This window comes from Ceratotherium simum, chromosome 33 (genome assembly GCF_057802395.1).
Source record: "Ceratotherium simum simum isolate JZ-2026a chromosome 33, ASM5780239v1, whole genome shotgun sequence".
NCBI lineage: Eukaryota > Metazoa > Chordata > Mammalia > Perissodactyla > Rhinocerotidae > Ceratotherium > Ceratotherium simum.
In genome coordinates this window covers 23,144,109-23,167,823 of record NC_141932.1, presented here as the reverse complement: position 1 = coordinate 23,167,823, position 23,715 = coordinate 23,144,109, and the positions used below count along the sequence as shown (strand labels likewise).

The 23,715-nt window shown below is 53.9% G+C and overlaps 1 protein-coding gene across 1 annotated transcript in view; it reads left to right on the top strand.

Moving 5' to 3' along the window:
- RYR1 (ryanodine receptor 1) overlaps positions 1–23,679 on the top strand; it is a 111,062-nt gene extending 87,383 nt beyond the window's left edge. The window contains exons 88-104 of the mRNA XM_087421947.1: positions 7,331–7,672; positions 10,222–11,028; positions 11,781–11,845; positions 12,401–12,557; positions 13,599–13,685; positions 14,695–14,946; positions 15,740–15,870; positions 18,052–18,094; positions 19,285–19,415; positions 19,517–19,577; positions 20,079–20,225; positions 20,458–20,592; positions 22,253–22,409; positions 22,815–22,879; positions 22,968–23,068; positions 23,234–23,285; positions 23,431–23,679. Coding sequence (XP_087278073.1) covers positions 7,331–7,672; positions 10,222–11,028; positions 11,781–11,845; positions 12,401–12,557; positions 13,599–13,685; positions 14,695–14,946; positions 15,740–15,870; positions 18,052–18,094; positions 19,285–19,415; positions 19,517–19,577; positions 20,079–20,225; positions 20,458–20,592; positions 22,253–22,409; positions 22,815–22,879; positions 22,968–23,068; positions 23,234–23,285; positions 23,431–23,526 — 2,829 coding nt within the window. The 3' untranslated portion in view covers positions 23,527–23,679. The remainder of the gene's footprint in view (positions 1–7,330; positions 7,673–10,221; positions 11,029–11,780; positions 11,846–12,400; positions 12,558–13,598; positions 13,686–14,694; positions 14,947–15,739; positions 15,871–18,051; positions 18,095–19,284; positions 19,416–19,516; positions 19,578–20,078; positions 20,226–20,457; positions 20,593–22,252; positions 22,410–22,814; positions 22,880–22,967; positions 23,069–23,233; positions 23,286–23,430) is intronic.
- Positions 23,680–23,715: the final 36 nt, after the last annotated feature.

Genomic DNA, 23,715 nt, shown 5'->3' with positions numbered 1-23,715 from the left:
AAGACACATGCTGCGTGATCTCACTTATCTGTGGATTCTAAAAAAGCCAAATCATAGAAACAGAGAGTAGAAAAGTGAGTGGTTGCCAGGGGCTGGGAGACGGGGGAATAGAGAAAGGTGGGTAAAAGGGTACAAACTTTCAGTTATAAGATGAAGTTTTTAAATATAGCTAAAGATCGCTCCTGACTCTTCAGGGCTTCACAAATCACAAGATTTGATGTCGCGTACACAGCATTTTGTAGCTCAACATCTCTGTTTCACAAAGTTACAACCTGTAACTTTAAAAGTGCATTGAGTTTCTTTTTTGAATAAATAATACATTCACACGATTAAAAAGTAGCATATAACAAGGTATGAAGTGAGAAGTCTCACCCCCACCCCTTTCTCAACCTGCCCTTCCCCCACTCCCACCACTGTAAGTATTAGTTTCTTTTGTATTTTTCCATCATTTTTTTTCAGACACTGTTATTTTCCTCCTTCCTTACATAATAGGTAATGAACTACATACACTAGTCTGTATCACCTAACCATATATTCTGGAGAGACAGGGAGTGTCCTCATTATTTTTTTACAGGTGCCCAATATCCCACTTAGTACATATATTATGATTTATTTGATTGTCTTTGCTTTTACTTTTATAACGCATGCTGTAGTCAGGGCTGCCGTGGATAGTTGTGCAAGTTGTGCACTGTACAAAGGTGCAGTTTATAGCACAGATATTGTAAATTGGTACTGCAGATTTCCAGCAGATGGAAGTAAGTGTGCTGAGGAAGGCTCCATGTGGGCTGCTAACAATGCTGGCTACAATGATTACCCTTGTACATGCGTCGTTCTGTATATGCAGTCATATTGAAGGATAAGCTTCCAAAAGTGAAATTGCTCAGTTAAAGAGTAAATGCATTTGTCATTTGGACAGATTTTGCCCTCCATTTTTCCCTCTCATTAGCAACATGTGAGAGCACCTGTTTCCCCACAGCCTTGCCACCAGACTGCATTGTCAAATATTTGGATTTTTGCCAATCTGATAGGTAAAAATGGCGTTACAGTGCAGTGTTAATTCACATTTCTCCTGTTTGAGTGCAGTCAAGCATCTTTTCATGTTATTGCTTTTGTATTACTTGTTCAGTGAACTGACTATGTCCTTGGCTTATTTTTCTATTGGGATGTTGGTATTTTTCTTCTTGATTTCTAGGAGCTCTTTATATATTAGGCTGATTATAACTTTGTTGGTGATAGGAGTTGCACTTGTTTTTCCTAGTTCATCATTTGTTTTTTGACTTTGCTTATGGTGTTTTCTTTTGGCCATGAAGAATACTTGATTTTTATGTAGAAAACTTATTTAAAATATTTTATTAATTTTTAACAAAATAGGAAATACAGGAATACATTCCTCTTGTAAAGAAATTTGGATCAGTACAGCTATGCTTGAGGCCACTTTTGGCCCCCACCCCCAATCCTGTTCTCATCCCACCTCTCCAAAGGCTGTCACTGTTATCCACTTGGTATACGTCTCTCCAGAGGTTTATTTCTGCATTTCCGTTCATATGTAAATCTGCATTAAAAATATATAGAATTGTTTCAGAGTTTCCCAAGTTCTTCATGGTTGACAGAATTCTCGACAGTCTGCAAAGCACATCTCCATTAATAAGTACTTTGCAGATTCCAAAACATCAGTACATTTTGGAAAGCCCTTTCTGGTGGTTGAAGACACATTTCAGGCTCCTAATTTAGTCTTGGTCAGTATCGTTTTGAGATTTTCTTTATTTTTTTATTTGAAAATATTTTTGTATGTATCTTTAAATTAAAATACTTCCTTTTAAAGACATCTTTGTTGAGATATAATTCACATACCCTGAAAGTCACCCATCTAAAATGTACAATTCAATAGGTTTTTAGTTCACAGAATTGTGCAACCATCACTACAATCTAATTTTAGAACATTTTAGTCACCCCCCAAAAAGAAACCCTGTACTCATTAGCAATTACTTCCCATTTCCCTCACCAGGCCCCTGGCAACCACTCATCTACTCTCTGCCTCTATAGATTTGCCTATTCTGGACACTTGATATACATGGAATTGTACAATATATGGTCTTAAAAGGCTTTCCTTTTATTTAACAAGCCACGGTGTCATTATGATGCCTAACCAAAAGCAAAACAATAAAAACAAAATGAAAAATATCCACTATTCCTTAAAGTAGCAAACATCTAGTCAGTGTTCAAATTTCCAAATCTCGTGAATATCACATACAAGCTTTTGCAGTGTTTTTGAGCCAGGATCCAAACAAGGCCCACTCATAGCAATCGGTTGATATTTCTTTAAGCCTCCTTTTGTCTACTGCTGGCCATCCATCACTTTTCCTTTTCCTTGTAGTTTATATGCTGGAGACCTGGGTTGTCAGCCTGGGCAGCTCTGCCTGATAGAAATACGATGTATAATTTAAAATTTCCTAGTACCCACACTTTAAAAAAAAAGTAAAAAGAAATGTGAAGTTATTCTTTTTTTTATTTATTTTTTATTTATTTATTTATTTCCCCCAAAGCCCCAGTAGACAGTTGTATGTCATAGCTGCATATCCCTCTAGTTGCTGTATGTGGGGCGCTGCCCCACCATGGCCGGAGAAGCGGTGTGTCGGTACGCGCCCGGGATCCAAACCTGGGCCGCCAGCAGCGGAGCACGCGCACTCAACCGCCAAGCCACGGGGCCGGCCCATGAAGTTATTCTTAATGATGTGTTTTATTTAACCTTTGTTGTTAGTGCTATCAAGTCAATTCTGACTCCTAGTGACCCTGTGTACAGCAGAACAGATTCCTGCCTGCCTGGTCTATTTGCACCATCCTGTCACCTCTGGCGCTCTATCAGACAATGCTCTGCTGCTATTGGTAGAGTTTTCATAGCCAATTTTTTCAGAAGTGGGGGCCAGGTCCTTCTTCCTAGTCTGTCTCAGTCTGGAAGCTCCACTGAAACCTGTCCACCATGGGTGACCCTGCTGGTATGTGAACCACGGTGGCAGAGCTTCCAGCATCAAAGCAACACGCAGCGGCCACAGTATGACAACCTGACAGACAGGCGAGTGATGTGGTTCCCTGACCAGGAAACTAACCCAGGCCGTGGCGGTCAAAGCGCCAAATCTTAACCACCATCAGACCACCAGGGCTGGCTTTTACTTAACCTAGTAGATCCAAAATGTGCTTTCCACATGTAATCAACATAAACAATTATTAGATATTTTACATTCTTTTTTCATACTTAAGTCTTCAAAATCGAGGTTGTATCTTACACCGTCGCACATCTCCATTTGCAGCAGCCACGATTCAAGAGCTCAGCAGCCACCTGTGGCTCATGGCTCTCATGGATGGCTCGGTCCTCTCTGTAGAGTTTCCACAGCCCGGGTCTGGCTGGTGCATCCTTGTGGTGTCATTTAACGTGTTCCTCTGTCCCCTGTGCTTCCTGTAAACTGGGACCGAGGTCAAGAAGCTCAATGAGATACAGACTTGGGGTTTTGGTTTTAGCTTCTTGCCAGCACCTTCCTTTCTGGTGCGCACATCCATCAGGAGGCACAGCCTGTCCCAAGGTCTTTCCTTTTGTGATGCCAGCAGCCACTGATGTGCAACGCCCATGTTAGCTCATTAGAGATGGCAGAATGGCAACACCCTCATGTCTGAATGTTTGACCATCTACCAAACCTCATATGGTTTCCCAAACACAAAACATCATATAGTTTCCCAGACTCCTTACAAATCTTGTATTTTACACCATGCTTTTCAGTTTCTTTGTGGCTTAAAAGACAAGTTCAGGAATTTTTTAGAGAACTTTTTTTTTTTTTAATAATTTTATTTATTTATTTATTTTCCCCCCAAAGCCCCAGTAGGTAGTTGCATGTCATAGCTGCACATCCTTGTAGTTGCTGTATGTGGGACGTGGTCTCAGCATGGCCGGACAAGTGGTGCGTCGGTGCGTGCCCGGGATCCAAACCCGGGCCACCAGCAGCGGAGCGCGTGCACTTAACCACTAAGCCAGGGGGCCGGCCAAGTTCAGGATGTTTTTTGGAGAACTTTTTAATTTTCAAAAGTTGTAACAGAGTTAAAAACTCTTCTCAGTTCTCAAGATGCTGAATTCATTTGACAAATATGTATTGAGCACCTACTGTGTGAAGTAGCAAGCAACACAGATCCCACCCTCAGAGAGATAGCCAGCCCAGTGGGGAGGGGCAGAGGAAAATAAGTAAATAACCAAAATAATTTCAGTTTATAATCTGTGGTCTGAAGGAAATGAGCAGGGTGGCGTGCGAGAGAGCATTGGTGGAGTAAGCCCTGTATGCTGGGTGGTCAGGGAAGGCCTTTCTAGAAGAGGACACCGAAGCCGAGAGCTGAAAGGTACCATGTGCAGGTGGGGGAGGTTGTGGAATTCCAGGCCAAGGGGACGGCGAGTGCAAATGCCGACAGGTGGGAACGAGAGGGATTCAGAGGAAGCCATTGTGGCTGGAGAGGGCTGCTGAGGAGGAGAGAGGAAGCAACAAAGTCTGAGAGGTGAGGGGGGCAGGCCTGCAGGGCCTGGTTGACTACAGGGAGGACTTTGACTTTTAACCTGAATGAGACGGAGCCAAGGAGGATACTGAGCAAGGGAAGGATGTGGCCTGACTCAGATGTTTACAGGGTCCCTCCAGCTGTGTGTGGGGACAGACGAGGAGCAAGGAGACCAGGGAGGAGGTTGCTGTGATGGTCCAATGGGAGACAATGGGGAACAAAACCAGGGTGGGGGCCACAGAGGGGGCAGAAGTGTGTACCTACACACCTAGATCTGTTGAAAGCAGAGCTGACAGATTTGCTGATGGATCGGGTGTGGGTAGAGATAAAAGAGAAGAATCAAGGATGACTCAAAGATTTTAGCTTAAGCACCTGGGTGGGTGGGTGGTGATGCTATTCCTGAGATGGGTAAGACTGTGGGAGGAGAGGTTCTGAAATTAAGAGTTCAGTTTTGGCCATTCCCAATTTGGGGTACAGAGCCACAAAGACACGTCAGATTGGGCTTCGGCTGAAAGTGTCTGGCTTCTGGGAGCAGTGAGGGCTGAGATGTAGACTTGCTGATCGTTGGCTTGGGATGACATTCAGAGCTTTGGGCCTCAATGATATCTCCATGAAGAGTGTATATCTCAAGAAAGGGGTGCAAATTGCAAGCCTGGAACCCACCCCCCCAAGCTTTAGAGGTCTGGAAGGGAAACTGACAACAGTCAGAGAAGAAGGTATTTCCAAAGAAGGGGGTGGGCTAATGGATGATGACAAAGAGAGCAGCAAATCCCGAGAGCAGAGTCCAGGACTGAATGGAGGGGATGGAGTCCCAGGCCCTTAAGGAAGAGGGGGGGCACTTTTAAGAGGGGCAGTGTCACACTGCATCATAAGGGGAGAAGGCAAGTCGGTGGAGTGAGGGTAGAAGGTGAGGAGTTCCTGTGTGATTATGTCTCCACACTCTGTGGTTTCTAGAGCCCTTCATGACTTGCAAAGCACGTTACTCATTTAGAAAGCATTTTGCAAAGTTCTTGGCTACAAAGCACTTTTTAGAGCCAGAGAATTTCGCTTCTGTTCATACCCCCAAGCAGCATTTCTCAAAGTGCAGGTTGCAGCCCATCTGTAGGTCACGAAATTAATTAAGTCATGACCAGCATCTTTAAAAATAAAAGAGACTAGAGCATTGCAGAGTGTGTTGCATAGCAAAAGTCAGCTCTGTGTCACGAAACCTTTTTTTTTTTTTTTTTTGAGTCACATCGTAAAATGTATTCTTACCATGGGTGCGGTCAAAACATTTCAAAAACTGCCCTAGGGAACCTCTTGCAAAAAGTTCCCGGGAGATCAGCACAAGAATGTTCCAGGAAAGTGTTGTCTGCAAAGCCAAAAACTGGAAAAAACCTAAATTTCCATCATCAGGAGAATAGATAGAGTCTTATATTTATAAAACAGGAATACTACACAGCAGTGAAAAGGAATTCATTTGATCTATACAGCAACGTGGATAGATCTTGAAAACACACAGTTGAGTGAAAAAAAGCCAGTTTCAAATGATGTGATTATAACAGCAATTCTTTAAATCAAAAAATGCACAGGATACTATATACTTTTTGTAAGAAAATGATGGGATATGGGTAGTAGAAGCATTGACATATTTCGAAGGATATGCCAACTTCTGGATAGCAGTTACCTTGGGGAAGGGTTGGGGGATGAAGCAAGAGAAGGGTGCAGGGAGGCCTCCACTCACACCTGTAAAGTTTTAGTCTTAAAAAAAAAGGTATTTGAAAAAAATATGTCGAGCCAGCCCTGATGGCCTAGTGGTTACAAGTTCGGTGCTCTCACTGCTTTGGCAGCCTGGGTTTGTTTCCCGGTCGCGGAACCACACCACCCATCTGTCAGTCGTCATGCTGTGGTAGCCGCTCACATAGAAGAACTAGAAGGACTTACAACTAGGATATACAACCATGCACTGGGGCTTTGGGGAGAGAAAAAAAAAAAGAGGAAGATTGCCAACAGATGTTAGCTCAGGGCAAATCTTTCCCTGCAAAAAAAAAAGTCACCATGAGCATTTGTTAATTCTGGGGTGATGGGCACATGACTCTTTGTTTCAAGAAGCCTCCACTGTGTCAAGTGTCAATCATTTAGTTGCTAGAAATGGGGATGGAGGCAAAGGGCCTTGGGGAAGGGGTGGAGGTGGCAGCATGTATGAGTCAGGGCCCAGCCTTGGGGGGGGGGCCTAGAGGAAAGAGAAGTACCTAACTGGGAGACGGAAGGAGCTGTGAGGGCAGGGCTGCAGGACTGACCTTTGAGTGAGGGACTCCACCAGCAGAGGGAGGAAGCTGGGGGAGAAATGCCACTGCCCCATTCTCCTCCTGCTCCCTGACCCCAACTGAATGGACCCCACCTGAAGCCAGAGGGCTGAGAGAGCCTCTGGCGCAGACCACAGGTGCCATCGAGCGGGGAGGATGGGTGGAGAGCCGGCCTGCAGGGGCACGCAGGATGGTACGTGGAGAGCTTGGGGCAACATCTCTCTACCAGTTGCTACCTAGGTGCCGACTCTCATCAATTCACATCTCACCATCTCTGAAAATGGAGTGTGTCTTACCGTGGATGGCGGCTCAGCTTTATTGAAATGCAGCATTTCAGTATTTTATTGGCTGGTACAGCCTTACCAGTGCCAACCTGCTGGGTGTCAGCCTTGGGTGCTGGTTATATGATTGTGGACTTTTCTGCCTCTATGAAAAGTCCACAGTTATTTTAAGAAGAGCATCGAGGGTCCCCAGGCCAGCCCTCTGACCTCCCCTGTCTATCCCTGCCCACCCCCCAGGCCATGGACAGCCAGAAGCAGTTCACCGGTCCAGAAATCCAGTTCCTGCTGTCGTGCTCCGAGGCGGATGAGAACGAGATGATCGACTTTGAGGAGTTCGCCAACCGCTTCCAGGAGCCAGCCCGCGACATCGGCTTCAACGTGGCGGTGCTGCTGACCAACCTGTCGGAGCACGTGCCGCACGACCCGCGCCTGCGCAACTTCCTGGAGCTGGCCGAGAGCATCCTGGAGTATTTCCGGCCCTACCTGGGCCGCATCGAGATCATGGGCGCCTCGCGCCGCATCGAGCGCATCTACTTCGAGATCTCGGAGACCAACCGCACCCAGTGGGAGATGCCCCAGGTCGGCGGACCTGCGCACGGGCACGCGCGCCTCCCAGGGCTTTGGGGCATGCTCCTCGCATGCTTGGACCCCACATGGGGGTGTGCATGCTTTGCGCATCTGCTCTGCAGACCCTGGTGGGCCCTCGCTCTGCTTGTGCAAGCCCATGACCACCCTTCTGCATATTTTATGGGCCCTGCTGTGCCGTTGCACATCTGGCTCTCCCATGCGCACCTCCTACAGACTTGGCTCCTTATACATGCAGCAGCACTGGTGTGCCCTCACTGTGGCTGCTGGCACTCCACTCCTACCTCTTGCACACTCACCCTGGGAGCTCTGGCATGCCCTTCTAGTTCTGATACAACCGCACCCACACCCTCGAGCACTGGACTCCACATGGTTGTACACCTCTGCTCACCTTCCCAGCAACTGTGGTGTGCCCTCTCTTGGCCCTGGCCTACCCGTGCCCAGTCTTTTGCACACTCACTTTGGGGGCCTCTGGGATGCTCTGGTATGCTGGCCCATACCTCACAGTCACTGCGTATGCCCCCAAACGCCCTCTGGGGTCCTGGCACGCAATGCCCATCCTACTTATTCTGGGCCCACATGTGTGTACACACCTGTTGCACACTGCCCCTGAGGACGCAGCCCTGGCACATCGTATTCTTGTCCACCTCTCACTCATTCACCTCCCAGCTGCCCTCACGGAAGCCCTGGCATACCCCTGCTCACCCATGCACACTTGGCCCACCCTCTCAAACTCACACCAGAGCCCCCGCGTGTCCCTGGGGGCCAGGTCGTCCCCCTGGCCTGATGTGCCCTGTCTCAGCCCCTCATGGACCCGGCCCACATGGCTGAATGCCCCTTACACATCCACTTGCCCCAGGAGTACACTCACGTGGCCCTGGCGTGCCCCCAGCCCACCTGACACACTTAGCTCGCATGTGGTTCCCATCCACCATTCTCTTGCACTCCCACATGGCCCCCACACACGCTCGGCCCCCAGCCCTGGCCCTGCGGCCCCTGCCGCCCTCCTGCTCACACTCACGCTGCGTGCCCAGCCTGCCCCCCCTTGCGTGCCCCTCGTGTTCACACTTCCTTTTTGTTCCTCAGATGCCCCAGGCACCTGCACACTCCTCCCACATGCTCTTGCACACTCCTTCCCATCTCACACTGTGGTCCCTGAGGCTTGCACTCCCATCACCTCTTCAACGACTGGGCCCCACGTGTTTCCTGCTCAGGGACACCTGGCTCACGTCCCACACTCAGCCCTGTCCTCACGGGCCAGGCCCTCTCACACTGACTCCCGCGTCCACTTGCACGCTCATGCCTACCTCACATCCACTGACCCTGTGTATGATGGACCCCCCCCCCCCGCATTAACACTGCCCTCCATTTTGGCCCCAGGCCCTCGCCTGCCTGCCCCGTGGGCCGACGTGCACCGTGCACACTGAGCCCCACATGGGTGCACACTGCCCACACCCTCCCACGCCGCCACACCCTCCTCACGCCCGATTCCTCCCATAGCCCCTGCTGCCTTCTCGCAAGGCTCTTGTACATCAGCCCCCTAACATGCTCCACAGGACCCTCAAGACTTTGCACACTCACCTGTTTCCCTTGGGGCACCACCGCATACTCAGCCCGCCAATCTGGCATAAAAGTGGTTGCAGTTGTCCTCCTTGCCCCCAGGACGTCTGCCGCACCCTGCACGTGCCGGAAGCCCAGGCTCACCACAGGCCCTTCACACACTTGTGCTTGCTGTGGGAGCTCCACCCCCGACCTCTCACGTGCTCCCCGCGTGCACACTCTTCTTCCCCTAGTGTTATTCCTCCAAACACGCACTTCCGCCTGCTCACCCCTTCCCACTCGCACTCTCCCCTGCCGGTCAAGAGTCCATGTAAGCCGGCGTGGACTTGGAGCATGCACACAGCCGTGTAATAATAGCGACCCCAGTATGGCATTTATTAGGCTCCAGGCGCTATTCTAACCCCTCAGCACCTATTAACTCGTTTAATCCTCACACCAACCCTATAACATCGGTCCTAGTATTATCCCCCAATTTACAGAGGGGGAAACTCAGGCCCAGAGGGTTACGTCTAAATTACCCAGCTACTCAGTGGCAGAATCAGGATCCAAACCCAGGCAGGCTGGCTGGCAGGAGAACTTCTGCCCTCAGCCACTATGCTCTGTCTCTCAAAGGAGCTAGAAACATCCATTCTGGAGCCAGCTTGTTGGGATTTCGAATCCTACATCTGCCACCTCTCAGCTGCGCCACCCTGGGCATGGGACCTTCCGGGCCTCCATTACCTCGTCTGTGAAATGGGCATAAGAGCCCCTCCCTCTAGGATTGTTGGCGGGGAGTAAATGAGACCATCTATGTAAAATGCTTGGTACAGGGCCTGGCCTGATGGAAGTTCTCGCAACAGCACCTGCAGCGAGCGCTGCCTAGGTTTGCCATTAACACTAAAAATAACCACCGTGCGTTGAGAGCAGCGGCTGCCGCGGTGAGCACGTGCAGCCGCCTTGGCTGCTGTCGCAAGTCGCCCTCGCGCCCCTCGGTCCCCCCGCAGGTGAAGGAGTCGAAGCGCCAGTTCATCTTCGACGTGGTGAACGAGGGCGGCGAGTCGGAGAAGATGGAGCTGTTCGTGAGCTTCTGCGAGGACACGATCTTCGAGATGCAGATCGCCGCGCAGATCTCGGAGCCCGACGGCGAGCCCGAGGGGGACGAGGACGAGGGCGCGGCCGAGGCGGGCGCCGAGGGCGCGGAGGAGGGCGCGGCGGGGCCCGAGGGCGCGGCGGGCTCGGCGGCGGCGGGCGTCACGGCCGGCCTGGCGGCGGCGGCGGCGCGCGCCCTGCGGGGCCTCAGCTACCGGAGCCTGCGGCGGCGCGTGCGGCGGCTGCGGCGGCTCACGGCGCGCGAGGCGGCCGCGGCGGTGGCGGCGCTGCTCTGGGCGGCGATGGCGCGCGCGGGCGCGGCGGGCGCGGGGGCGGCGGCGGGCGCGCTGCGCCTGCTCTGGGGCTCGCTCTTCGGCGGCGGCCTGGTGGAGGGAGCCAAGAAGGTGACGGTGACGGAGCTCCTGGCCGGCATGCCCGACCCCACGAGCGACGAGGTGCACGGCGAGCAGCCGGCCGGGCCCGGGGGCGACGCGGACGGCCAGGGCGCCGGCGAGGGCGCAGGCGACGCCGCGGAGGGCGCGGGCGACGAGGAGGTGGCGGTGCACGAGGCCGGGCCGGGAGGCCCCGACGGGGCTGTGGCCGTGGCCGAGGGGGGCTCCTTCCGGCCCGAAGGGGCCGGCGGCCTCGGGGACATGGGTGACACGACGCCGGCGGAGCCACCCACGCCCGAGGGCTCCCCCATTCTCAAGAGGAAGCTGGGGGTGAGAGCGTAGGCGGGGGCTTGGGGGTTTTGGAGAGATTGGGGGTAGGTGGGGGGAAGAGAGGGGAAGAGAGACTCTGAGAGACAGGTGGGTGGAGATGCGCAGAGAGAGGAGAAAGAGAAAAGGCGGGGAGTCTGAGAACGAGGCAAGCGATAGGCTCCCGAGAGACGTACACAGAGACAGAGAAAGCAGAGAGACACTCGGAGAGAAATGGACTCAGCAATGGAAACCTAGAGAGAGGCTTTAAGTGAAAAAGGTCGTGTTTCTGGGAGAGACAGAGGAAAAGCAGATCTGGAGGCAGAGACCAAATTAGAGGGGAAAGGGGATGAAAATCTAAAAAGACCCCGGATAGCGTCAGGGACGCTGGAAAAGACCCTCAGAGAGACAGATGGTTGTGGGGAGTTGAACAGCCCACAGGATGAGGGACGAAACCCCTAAAGCATCCTCATCCCTTGGCGGGATGAGTGCCATGGGAGTGCAGTTGTCAAGGTGATGGGAAGCCGAGGGAGAAGAGCTCCACTGGGAGACAGCCTGACCCTGCACAGTGCTTTGGGCCCAGTTCCCCACCTCTCTGAGCCTCAGTTTCCCCTCTGTAAAATGAGAAGCATAATCCCTCTTTCTTCTGGTGGGGGGAGAGTAGAACTTAGATTGCCCAGAGGAGATGACCGGAAGGGGACACAGAGAGGAGCGGGCGGGTCGGCACTGAGGAGCGCTGGGCGTGGGGCCCGCCCTGATGCTTGCTCTGCCACCAGGTGGATGGAGAGGAAGAGGAACTGCCTGCAGAACCAGAGCCGGAGCCCGAGCCTGAGAAAGCTGAGTGAGTGGCCTTGGGGTCCAAGGGGCCCAGCCCTATCACTGCCTCCCTCTTGGACTGGGAGCCTCCTGAGGTCAGGACCTGAGGCTGTCCTGGTCACCATGTGTCCTCTGCATCATCCAACCCAGGCCCAGGCCCAGGCCCAGAGGAGGGGCTCCGTGACAGGCAGTAGAGAGATGAATGCTCCTGTCTTCCCCCAAGCCTTTGTATGGGCTGTTCCCTCCCCGGAACACTGTCCCCCAAGCTTCGTCTTCATCTTCATCTTCAACATCACCCCCAAGTTGAAGCGGTGTCTCCTCCGGGCTCCCATACCCCCTGAGCTTCCCCCCTCCTAGCCCTGGCACTCTGGGCTGCCAGTGCCTGGTAGCAGGTCTGTAGCCCATTGGATGGAGCCCCATGGGGACAGGGCCTGAGATTGTCTCATCACTGTGTCCCCAACACCATCTAGACCTAGGCCAGGCATGGGGTGGCCCCCAGTGCTTGGCTTTGAATGAATGAATGAATGAGTGAATGAATGCATTGCCCAGGCACCTCCTCACTCTGTGTCCTGCCCTGCAGTGCCGAGAATGGGGAGAAGGAAGAAGTCCCCGAGCCCCCACCAGAGCCCCCCAAGAAGACAGAAGCCCCTCCTCCACCCCCTCCAAAGAAGGAGGAAGCCAGGGGCGGGGGCCTGGAATTCTGGGGAGAGCTGGAGGTGCAGAGGGTGAAATTCTTGGTGAGGACCCAGGAAGGGCACGCTGAAACTTCCCCTCCCCGGGAGACCCCGCACTGCCACCACCTCTCCTCCCCACCCTGTTCTTGAGCCCACCTGTGCCAGGCTCATCTTTGAGGGGAAGCCAGGCTGGGGAGAGAGCAGAGATGTCCCCAGACAGAGCCAGGCCCTGGGCACAGGGCAGCATTTTCAGGCGGTCCCCACTTGGCTCCTCTGCCCCTCCCTGCTCACGATCCCTATTCCTACCTCTGCACCTTTGCTCACTTGGGGCCACCTGCCCAGGCTTCCCCCATCCTAAATCCAGATGAGGCCATGGCTCTGTTCCTCCCACCGTGGCCTGTTTCTTGGCTCTCAGCCGTTGAGTCGGAGCCCCCACACTGGCCCCAGCTCCTCCTGTGTGTGGGAGGGGGAGGACTCGGCTCCTCATCCAGGCCAGGAAGAGGGCGGAGCATTTGGGAAGGCAGGGCCCAGGGCTCCGCCTGTCCCGTCTCCTCTCCAGGCCCAGCCCGACAGGAGAGCTGAGAAAAATAGGTTGGACAGAAGGTGGTTCAGTGAGGGTTCATGGGAAGAATGGGGGACGGAGAGAAAGGCGGAGAGAAAAAGAAGGGGGAGATGGAAGGAGGCATCCTCTGCCCCGGGTAAGGCAGACAGGGTCACCTCTCATGGGAAGCAACAGAGCAGAGCGGTCGGGAGTGTGGACTCTGGAGCTTCACTGCCTGGCTTCCAATCCCAGGTCTGCTACTTCTTGGCTATGTGATCTTGAGCAAGACACCCCACATCCCTGAGCCTCAGTTTCCTCCTCCATAAAGTGGGGATATCAGCAGGACCCACTTCATAGGGTTGTGGGGAGAATCAAACAGGTTCATGCAAATAAAGCTCCTAGCCCAGGTCTTGGTATACAGTAAGCCCTCGATAAATAGGAGGTTGCGGGACCGGATCTTGAGGTCCGGTGCTTGGGTAGTGGGTGAATGACGGGATGAATTCTCCGGGGAGGAGGGTGGAGCGTGAGCTCTCTTTCTCTGTCTGTTTCTCTCCGCATCTCAGAACTACCTCTCCAGGAACTTTTACACCCTGCGATTCCTTGCCCTCTTCCTGGCCTTTGCCATCAACTTCATCTTGCTGTTTTATAAGGTGCTCATCACGAGGGGCCAGGAGGATCGGGCGCTTATCCTGGCCGTGAGGTGGGAGGCTCAGCCCCTGACGGGTTCCCAGGGCCCCTGCAGGTCACCAGGGACAAGGTGTTGGGCCCAGGGTTCCCAGGAGGGTTCAGGCTGGACGCCTGGATCTTGGGACACCCATGGGGGTGAGTGTGGGTGTCTGGTCCATCTGGGAGATGCCTGAGCGCCTGTGGGAGTTAGAGCATGGAGCTGGTTCTGGGTTCCATGCTCAGCCTTGTGCCCTGGGGTGCAGGCATTCACCTCTCCGTAACCCACTGGTTCAGTCAAGCTCCTTTGCTTTCACATAAGCTACAGAGAAATTTGTGGGGAGGAGGAAATGGGAAGCTCATAGAATGGAAGGAAAAGGCTAAGAACCAGACCTCCCGAAGGGCAAAGGGACCCCCGGGATCTTGCCAGGGATCTAGATAACAGGACAGAGAGGCAGTCGAGCAGAGTGGTCAGCGTGTGGCTTCTGTGGGATCGAATCCTGACTCCACCACTCACTGGCTGGGTGATGGTGGGCAAAGAGCCTAACCTCTCTGTGCTTCAATTTCCTCCTCTGTAAAATGGAATAAGAATAGTATCTACCTCTTAGAGCTGTGGGGATTCAAAGAGGGTTAATATGTGTAAAGCACTTAGAACAGTACCTGGCATATAGCAAGTGCTACATAAATGTTAGCTATGACTAATTGTAGTGTTAGTGTTAATACTAGCAGTCAGTCTCTGTCGGGCTCCACTATCGTGATGAATCAACTCTGTTTTCAGTCCTGTCACTCAGTTCAGTAGTCAAATTCCCAAGGCAGAGTCTGATTTGCTAGCTAAGGTCTTGGGCCCGCCCCTTGATGCTGATTGACAGTCCCACTAAGACTGTTTCTGACAGGGGCCCCGTGCAACCTCAGCAATGGAGGCTGTTGATTTTGTTCATGGGTTCTGAGTGTGGCAGACCCAGGGTCCCCGCCCTGACTGACGTCTGATCCCTTCAGGTCTCAGACTCTCCACCAGGGGAGGATGACATGGAGGGCTCAGCAGCTGGGGACCTGTCGGGCGCAGGGTCTGGTGGCGGCTCCGGCTGGGGCTCGGGGGCCGGTGAGGAGGCGGAGGGCGACGAGGATGAGAACATGGTATACTACTTCCTGGAGGAGAGCACGGGCTACATGGAGCCCGCCTTGCGTTGCCTGAGCCTGCTGCATACACTGGTGGCCTTCCTCTGCATCATTGGCTATAACTGTCTCAAGGTGGGCCATAACCACGGTTCTGGGGCAGGGGTTTGTGTGTGTGTGTGTTGGGGGGGTGCTGGGGCACTGGCTGAGAGGATCTGGAGGCTCACACAGCAGTTGGGACAGGGTTGGGGTAAGGACTGGGGTACAGGGTACAGGTTTGGGGTCTTCAGCAAGGATGACATTCAAACTGGGAGTGGTTGTGGGTCACAGCTCAGGAGCCAGGTCCTGTGACTATGTTTGTTAATTCCTGGATCAAGAGGCACAGTTTGTCATTGGGATTATTCATTTCTGCATTCATATTCATCAGTTGGAGAATTAAGATCTGTGGGGGTCTGTGGGGTCTCAGACATAATGTGCTGCTCTTGGGGGGATGTGGATTCTGACATCAGCTATGCCTGAGGTGCGTGATGCCCCATATGGCGTGTTATGAGAGCTTCCATTTGGGTCCCATGAGGTAGCAAATCTTGGTACTTCACGATTGGATGAACAGAGATCTTTTGGCGTAGAACTTTTGCATATGCTGTTCCCTCTGCCTGGAATGCTTTGCCCCACGTCCCCCTCCTGTCGCCTGCCTGTTTTATTCAACCTCCTCCCTTGGGAAGCCCCAGGCTGCATCAGGCACCACTTCTGGGCTCTGCCGTTGTTCTCCCATCCCAGCCCAGACGCCTCTACTGGCGCTGCCCCGTCTCTACCCCATCACTGTGGTGTGGGGTCTCCCACAGGTTCCAGCAAGGTCTCCTGGCTCCTGCTGGAGCTGTGGTCTCCCGAGGCGCCTGACACGCACCCCTTTGCCCCCTGCTCAATCTAGGTGCCCCTCGTGATCTTTAAGCGGGAGAAGGAGCTGGCCCGAAAGCTGGAGTTTGACGGCCTCTACATCACGGAGCAGCCTGAGGACGATGACGTGAAGGGGCAGTGGGATCGCCTGGTGCTCAACACGCCGTAAGGGCCCGGCCCCCAGCGCGGGGTGGGTGGGGGGCCAGAGCTGCGCTTCCACTCCAGTCGGGGCTGGGCCTCAGAAAACGGGCTTCCAGGGGCCAGCCCGGTGGCGCAAGCGGTTAAGTGCGCGTGCTCCAGCTGCAGTGGCCCGGGGTTCACTGGTTCGCATCCCGGGCGCGCACCGACTCACGGCTTGTCAAGCCATGCTGTGGCGGCGTCCCTCATAAAGTGGAGGAAGATGGCCATGGATGTTAGCCCAGGGCCAGTCTTCCTCAGCAAAAAAAGAGGGGGATTGGCAGATGTTGGCTCAGGGCTGATCGCCTCACAAAAAAAAAAAAAAAAAAAGACGGGCTTCCAGTCACCGCCGGTCCTGACCCATTCTCCTGGTGCCTCAGTCTTCCTCTCCATGATACAGACAAATTTCTCGAGCATGGAAGCCCCTGTGGGGGTGCTGGTGGCACGCGGAGATTCCTGGGCCCCAGCCCTGGGACTCTGGTTCATCGAGTCTCGGGTGGCACCCAGGAACCTGCATTTTATTTTTTATTTATTTATTTATTTATTTTTGTGAGGAGGACCAGCCCTGAGCTAACATCCATGCCAATCCTCCTCTTTTTTTTTTTTTTTTTTGGCTGAGGAAGACTGGCCCTGCCCATCTTCCTCTACTTTATATGGGACGCCGCCACAGCATGGCTCAAAAAGCGGTGCGTTGGTGCGCGCCCGGGATCGGAACCGGCGAACCCCGGGCCGCCGCAGCAGAGCGTGCGCACTTAACCACTTGCACCACCAGGCCGGCCCCAGAACCTGCATTTTAAACCCCACCCCCAAGTGTGATTCTCGCCCAGGTGCCAGGAGTGGGAAATATGAAATGACTTGGTTTTTCAACTGAGCCCAGAGAGGTAGTGAGGGTGTGTGAGGGCCATGTGGGGGACCCCACACCCCCAAAGTGCTCTCCCACCCCACTCTGTTTTCCCCCAGATTGAGTCCCATTTCATGTATTTATACAGCAGGGCTGCACCGTGAGAGGGGACATCTCTAGAATAAGAACATCAGGTCGAGTTCGAATCCTGAGTTGGCCACACCCTAGCTGGGAATTCTTGGTCACGTCACTTAGCCTCATTGTGCCTCATTTCCTCATCTGTAAAATGGGGATAAATAACAGCACTGACCTCACAAGGATCTTGTAATGATTAAATGAGTTAATGTAGTTTCTGGGGCACAGTTGAGTCCCAGGTGAGGTTGGAAGTTATGGTACTCTGGGGTCCTGCCTAGTAGAGCTGGTGTGAGGAGGAAGGAAGAGAAGCCACACCAAGCATTTCTTATGTCTCGTTGTCACCATCAAAGGCACGTGTAACTTACACACGTTCGAGTACACGTGCTTAAACAAATGAGAGAGAGAGACACACCTGTTTAAAACAGTGTCTGCCCAAGACCTTGACTTCTAAATGCCATTTCCCACGAAAAGGATCCAGTCTGCTTGAAGTGGCAGATATCAGGGCTGGGGTGGGAATTACAAGATAAGGCTGGATTCTCTTGTGTCAGCAAGCAAGATGTGCTCAGTGAAAAATGGCGAGGGGCCGGAAACACCCAGCCACCAGGCAGCAGGGGCTCCCACTGGACCACTCAGGACAACTTACGCATCAGCAAGGAAGGGCAGTGCAGCGTACTGGAACACGTCAGATAGGTCTCAGTCCCTGGATTCGTGATAACCCTCCACTCCCACCTCCTCGCCCTCCCCAAAGCAAAAGTCATCGGCCACCTTTGCAGGGGGCTAGGGTATCAACTCGTCATTCAGAAAACTCGTAAATAAAGGGCCAGGATCATCCACAAAAATGAAATGAAACAGTGTGAGAAGGCGCATCGTTCGCCTTGGAGAGGGTCAGGCTGCCGGCTCCGACTCCTCCTCCCCTTCACACGCAAGAGTCTCCCCCAGCTCCTGGCTGCGCCTCTGTGCCTTTTTGCACATCTGGCTCTGAATGCAAGCCCCTGCCTCACCTGGGCTCCATCAAAGACGGCAGTGGGCGAACTTCACCTGGCATGGGGTCTTTAAGGCCTGACCCCAAGTCAGATGCGACCCCACTGTGAGGGGTCCCCTATAAGAAAAGCCTTGGAATTTCGAGCCACTCCGGCCTGGCTGGTGGCCCCTATTCCCTCTGCCCTAACATCTCGCGGTCTCTCCCTCGGCAGGTCCTTCCCCAGCAACTACTGGGACAAGTTTGTCAAGCGGAAGGTGAGAGGACGTGGCTGGGGAGGCGGGAGGGCCTCCCGCGCTGCATCCCTTGCTGCCACTGGGCCATCCCAGCCCCGTCAAGCACTTGCTTTGTGTGCGACCTTGGGCAGGGCACTTTGCATCTCTGAGGAGCACCTCAGTTTGCCCTTCTGGAAATGGGCACGATAACCACACCTCCCTCTCTCGAATGAGATGATAGAGTGGAACAAGCAGAGCAGAGTGCCCGGCGTGGAATAAGCACTTAGTAAACACTAGTGATGAGGGAGGGAGGGAGCCATATTATTTTAAGCCGGATTCCCTGCTTGTCTACACCGAGCCATGTCAACCTTTCAGAAGTGCCTCCGTTTCCCTCATATTCAAAGTGAGGTAATCAGAGGGCTGACCCCATGGGGTGTTGTCAGGTTTATATGACCTACTATGTGAACAATATCTGGCATATAGGAAAACACTAGATAAGCTTTGGCTGTTACAATCATTCATTCACTCAACATATGTTTATTGAGAACCTACTGTGTGCCAGGAACCATCTTAGGGACCTGGAATCCAGCAGTAAACAATAGTGATTCTGACATTTGAGTTGGAAAGACAGAGGATGAACACGTTTATAACATCCGAGTGGCGATAAGGGCTACAGAAGAAAGAGAGCAGTGGAGAGGGGTGGAGAGTGTGTGTGTGTGCATGCACCCCAGGAGAGGTTGCTCTTTTGTGTAGGGTGGTCAGGAAAGGTCACGCTAATTAATGAGGAGGGGAGGGAGTGAGCCAGATGGGGGAATCTGGGGGAAGAATGTCCTAGGCAGGGGAAATTGCCAGTGCAAAGGCCCTGGGGCAGGAACGTGCCTGGTGTATTGGAGGAACTTCGAGGAGGCCCATGTTTGGCTGAAGCAGAGTGAGGGAGGGGGTGATGGGAGGAGATAAGTTCACAGATGACGGAGGGCCCAGTTATATAGGATTCCTTGTTTACTTACCTAATAATAATAAATTATCTCAATTAATTTGGCTAATGAATCAGCTACACCTTTGTCACTTTTGGAGCCTCCCCCTGAAGAGCTGAAGAAAGCTCTGGCCCTTTTCCCCAGAAACATGCACCCCAATTTCTCACACAAAGTTCAGCTGTCCCCAGAATCCCCCTGCGGGCTGTGACCCTCCCCCACTCCGGCCGTGTCTGCATGGCCCCACGCTCTCCTGCACAGGTCCTGGACAAGCACGGGGACATCTACGGGCGGGAGCGGATCGCAGAGCTGCTGGGCATGGATCTGGCCACGCTGGTGATCACAGCCCACAATGAGCGCAAGCCTGAGCCACCGCCGGGGCTGCTCACCTGGTGAGCCAGGACGGCCCTGCGCAGGCCTGGGGTGGGCAGGGCGGGTGGCCAGGTTCTGACCCCTGGGCATCTGGCCATCCCTCTTCCCCCACCCCGCACAGGCTCATGTCCATCGACGTCAAGTACCAGATCTGGAAGTTCGGGGTCATCTTCACAGACAATGTGAGGAGGGGCCCGTAGGCGGGGGAGGGACCGCAGGAGAAGGGCCCTAGGGGGGTTGGGGGCTCCACCCCGGTATTCCTGACTGGGGACTGACTCCTGAGCCCCCGTGCACCTCTATTCTAGGGTACCCTCTGACCTCCCCCAAGGTGCCTTATCCCCAGAGTGCTCTTGAATTCCCAGATGATGTCCTTCTGCAGAGGGTTCCCTGACTCCTCCCAGGATGGCTGCTCACCCAGAATGCTCACGATCCTCCAGATACTCTCTAGCCAGAACTGGCACCCTGACCCCCAGAGTACTCCCAACCCTCTCGAATGTTCCCAGACCCCTTCAGTGTCCTGTTTCCCAGAGTGCTCCTTGACCCTCTTGAGTGCTCCCTGACCCTCATGAGTGCTCCCTGACCCCCCCGAGTGCTCCTTGACCCTCATGATTGCTCCCTGACCCCCAGAGTGCTCCCCATGAGTCCCATCTGCTCCCCTGACTCCTGACCCTGTGTGCCCACAGTCTTTCCTGTACCTGGGCTGGTACATGGTGATGTCCCTCCTGGGCCACTACAACAACTTCTTCTTCGCTGCCCACCTCCTGGACATCGCGATGGGGGTCAAGACGCTGCGCACCATCCTCTCCTCCGTCACCCACAACGGGAAACAGGTGTGAGCCTAGTGGTCTGGGCAGGGGTGGAGGGGTGAGGGCTGGGCAGCTGGGGTGAGGAGGGGTGAGGCTGGGCGGGCTGAGCCAGGGCGGGTGTGGGGAGTGAGACCCCGGCGGGGGGGGGGTGGAGGGGGAGGGCCACATGGGCTGAACGCGGATAAGGACCAGGATGGCCGGGCACGGGGGCGGGGCAAGGCGATGGCGGAGCTGACGGGCCCCTGCGCGCCCCCAGCTGGTGATGACCGTGGGCCTCCTGGCGGTGGTGGTCTACCTGTACACGGTGGTGGCCTTCAACTTCTTCCGCAAGTTCTACAACAAGAGCGAGGACGAGGATGAGCCTGACATGAAGTGTGACGACATGATGACGGTGAGCCCCTGTCCCAACGCTCTGGGGCCACTTACCGACCAGCCCTGACCCTTCGTTTTCCCGGCCCTAAGGGGGGCTCATCATAGTACATGCCTCGCAGACTTACTGTGAGGGTTCACAGAGCTGACACCTGCGAGGTACTTTGAGCAGGGCCAGACACGTCATCGGTGTTGAATAAACATTAGCCACGGTTGTAATATTCTTTGAGCCTTAAAGCTGTTATTATTTGCTCAGGCAAAGTGCCCTGCCACCTCTGAACCACGTGATTTGGGGCAGGCTACTTAACTTCCCCATGCTCTGGTGTCCTCCCTGTAAAATGGGTGTATAATGAACGGTGCCTACATCCTAGGGCTGCTTTTAGGACTCAGTGATGCTCCTTGACCGTTAAGACTTAAAAGTCTTAGAATAGTGCTTGGTGTGTATTAAGGATTCCATAGATGTTAGTGCCTGTCATCATTATAATTAAAAATTTCACCCAAAGAACTAGCATGCCCTGCGTGTTTCTATTTTCTCTTCTATTCTAATAATGGTAGTCAGAACCCAAATTGAGTTTAACCTACTAGAGGCATGGGCCCCAGCTGAAAGAATCATCCCAGCGCTCTCTCCCAGATGTCTTGTAAGCTGGCACCATGCTCTCAGGACCCAGCCCAGCTCCTCAGCCTGATGTTTGAGGCCCTACCAGACCTGATCTTGCCACTCGTAGCTTTGTTCCTGCCACCGTCGCTGGCCTTTGCTCTTACCCAAGACAACCGGGTTCTCTGCCTTCCTGGGGACACAGAAAGAATGAGTGTCAAGGCTTTCCCAAGGGCCAGGCAAACCATGTCCTCCTGTTTGCTCAGAACCTTCTTGTGGCTCTCCAATACCATGTGGATAAAATCGAATCCCCTTGCCATGGCTTTCAAAGCCAGGGAAAAGCTAGTCTTGTCTGAGTCTAACCACAGTCCTTCTTGCTTTTTGCTGTCTGGCTGCTGGTTCTCTTTCAGTTCCCCTAACACCATGTGTTTCCTCCTGACCCAAGCCCTTTGCATCTGACCTTCTCTCTGCCCATGCCCCCACCGCAGGCCCTATGTACACACACACTCCCTCACGTGACACCTCACGTTTCACCTTAAATGCTGCCTCCTACAGGAAGCCCTCCCTGACCCTTGGCTGGGCCTCCTTTCTCTCCCTGCTCTTGCTCACAGGAGCTCTGTTTTCCACCCTCACTGGACCTCTTTCAGTTCCTCACAGGAGAAAATGTATTCTTTCCTCCCCGGTGGTGACGTAGAACATGTGGTTTGCTCTGCCTGGAACATTCTCTCCCACCTAACACCTCCTTCAAGTTCCGGGTCTCACATGTCCCCTCTTCTAGGCAGTCTTGCCTGATGACCCAGGCTGGGCCAGGCTTTCAAAGCTTCCTGCGCTCCCCCCGTCCACCTCTGCTCACACTGTGCCTCCCCGTCCCGGCCCTGCCCCTCTGCCTGTGCTTTGCCTTTCACAGCCCCGAGCATTTCTATGGTGTCGCTGCCCGATGCCATGTTTGTGAGCCCCGTGAGGGCAGGGCCCGGGCCTGGCTCAGTTATGGCTACATCTCCTGTCCCCCTCGCCCAGCGCCCTGTAGGTGCTCAGTGAATGTCGAATGATCGAATGCGTGCCAATGCTTCTCACCCTTCCCCCGCAGTGTTACCTGTTCCACATGTATGTGGGTGTCCGAGCTGGTGGGGGCATCGGGGACGAGATTGAGGACCCAGCAGGCGATGAATATGAGCTGTACCGAGTGGTCTTTGACATCACCTTCTTCTTCTTTGTCATCGTCATCCTGCTGGCCATCATCCAGGGTCAGTGCTGGTCCGGGTTGTGGGGGTGGGGGCTTAGTGTTTAGAGCCAGACTGGCTCCTTTAAGAGTGCATCCCAAGATCCAGTCTGCCTGGGGCATATCCTGGCTCTGCCTGTTCCTACTATGAGACTTCCGGCAAGTCACCTCTCTGGGTCTCAGTTTCTCCATCTGTAAAATGCAGATGTTAATCATACTAACCTCATAGGGTTGTTGTGAGAATAAGTCATTTCATACCTATTAAGTGTCTGGCTCCTTAAGCGCTCAATAAACGTTAGGTATTATTTTTGGGAAGCAGCGTGAGAGTAGGGAGATGACGGGTGGGGGGCAAGGCTCAGAGGTCGCCAGAAGAGGGAGGCGTCTGAACTGGGCCAGAGGTTGGGCGCTGAGCTGCGCCCTCCCACCCCAGGTCTGATCATTGACGCCTTTGGCGAGCTCCGAGACCAACAAGAGCAAGTGAGGGAAGATATGGAGGTAGGTCATGTCTGGGGGCGACCCAGAGGGGTTACGGGACCCTGGGGGGTCAAATGGGCCTCGACTCTGATGTCTCCGCCACCCCCAGACCAAGTGCTTCATCTGCGGCATCGGCAGCGATTACTTCGACACGACGCCGCACGGGTTCGAGACCCACACGCTAGAGGAGCACAACTTGGCCAATTACATGTGAGCATGGGCCCGCTGGCCAATCAGGAGGGTGGGGGCGTGGCCGCTGACAGCCGGGATACTGGGCATTGGCCAGTTAGGGAAGGGGGTGTGGCGTCCCAGCCAGCCAATCAGGAGAAGGTGAGGGTGGTCCTGACCAGTCTCCCGCTGCCCTCTGATCCCCAGGTTTTTCCTGATGTATCTGATAAACAAGGACGAGACAGAACACACGGGGCAGGTAAGGGGGGTGTTAACGGGAGGCCATGGGCAGGGACACGGAGAGTTTTAACATAAGGCCAATCAGCAGGTGGCGGTAAAAAGCTCCTATCAGTATCAAGCGTTTGAAGATGTGATTAACAACTCTTCTCATCCCCCAACCCTAGGAGTCTTATGTCTGGAAGATGTACCAAGAGCGATGCTGGGATTTCTTCCCAGCTGGCGATTGTTTCCGCAAGCAGTACGAGGACCAGCTTAGCTGAGACCGCCCCCCGCCACCCCCAGCTGGCCCTTCACCCCCACCTCAAGTGCCTTATTCTTACAGCAAGCCGCTTAGCCCCCATACCCCTCCCCGCAAGGCGGCTGGGAGAGGGGTGACCATGTACTGGAGAAATAAAGTCTGTGCTACACCCCGACATCACTGTGTTAGACTGTTGACATTGGGGGGGGGG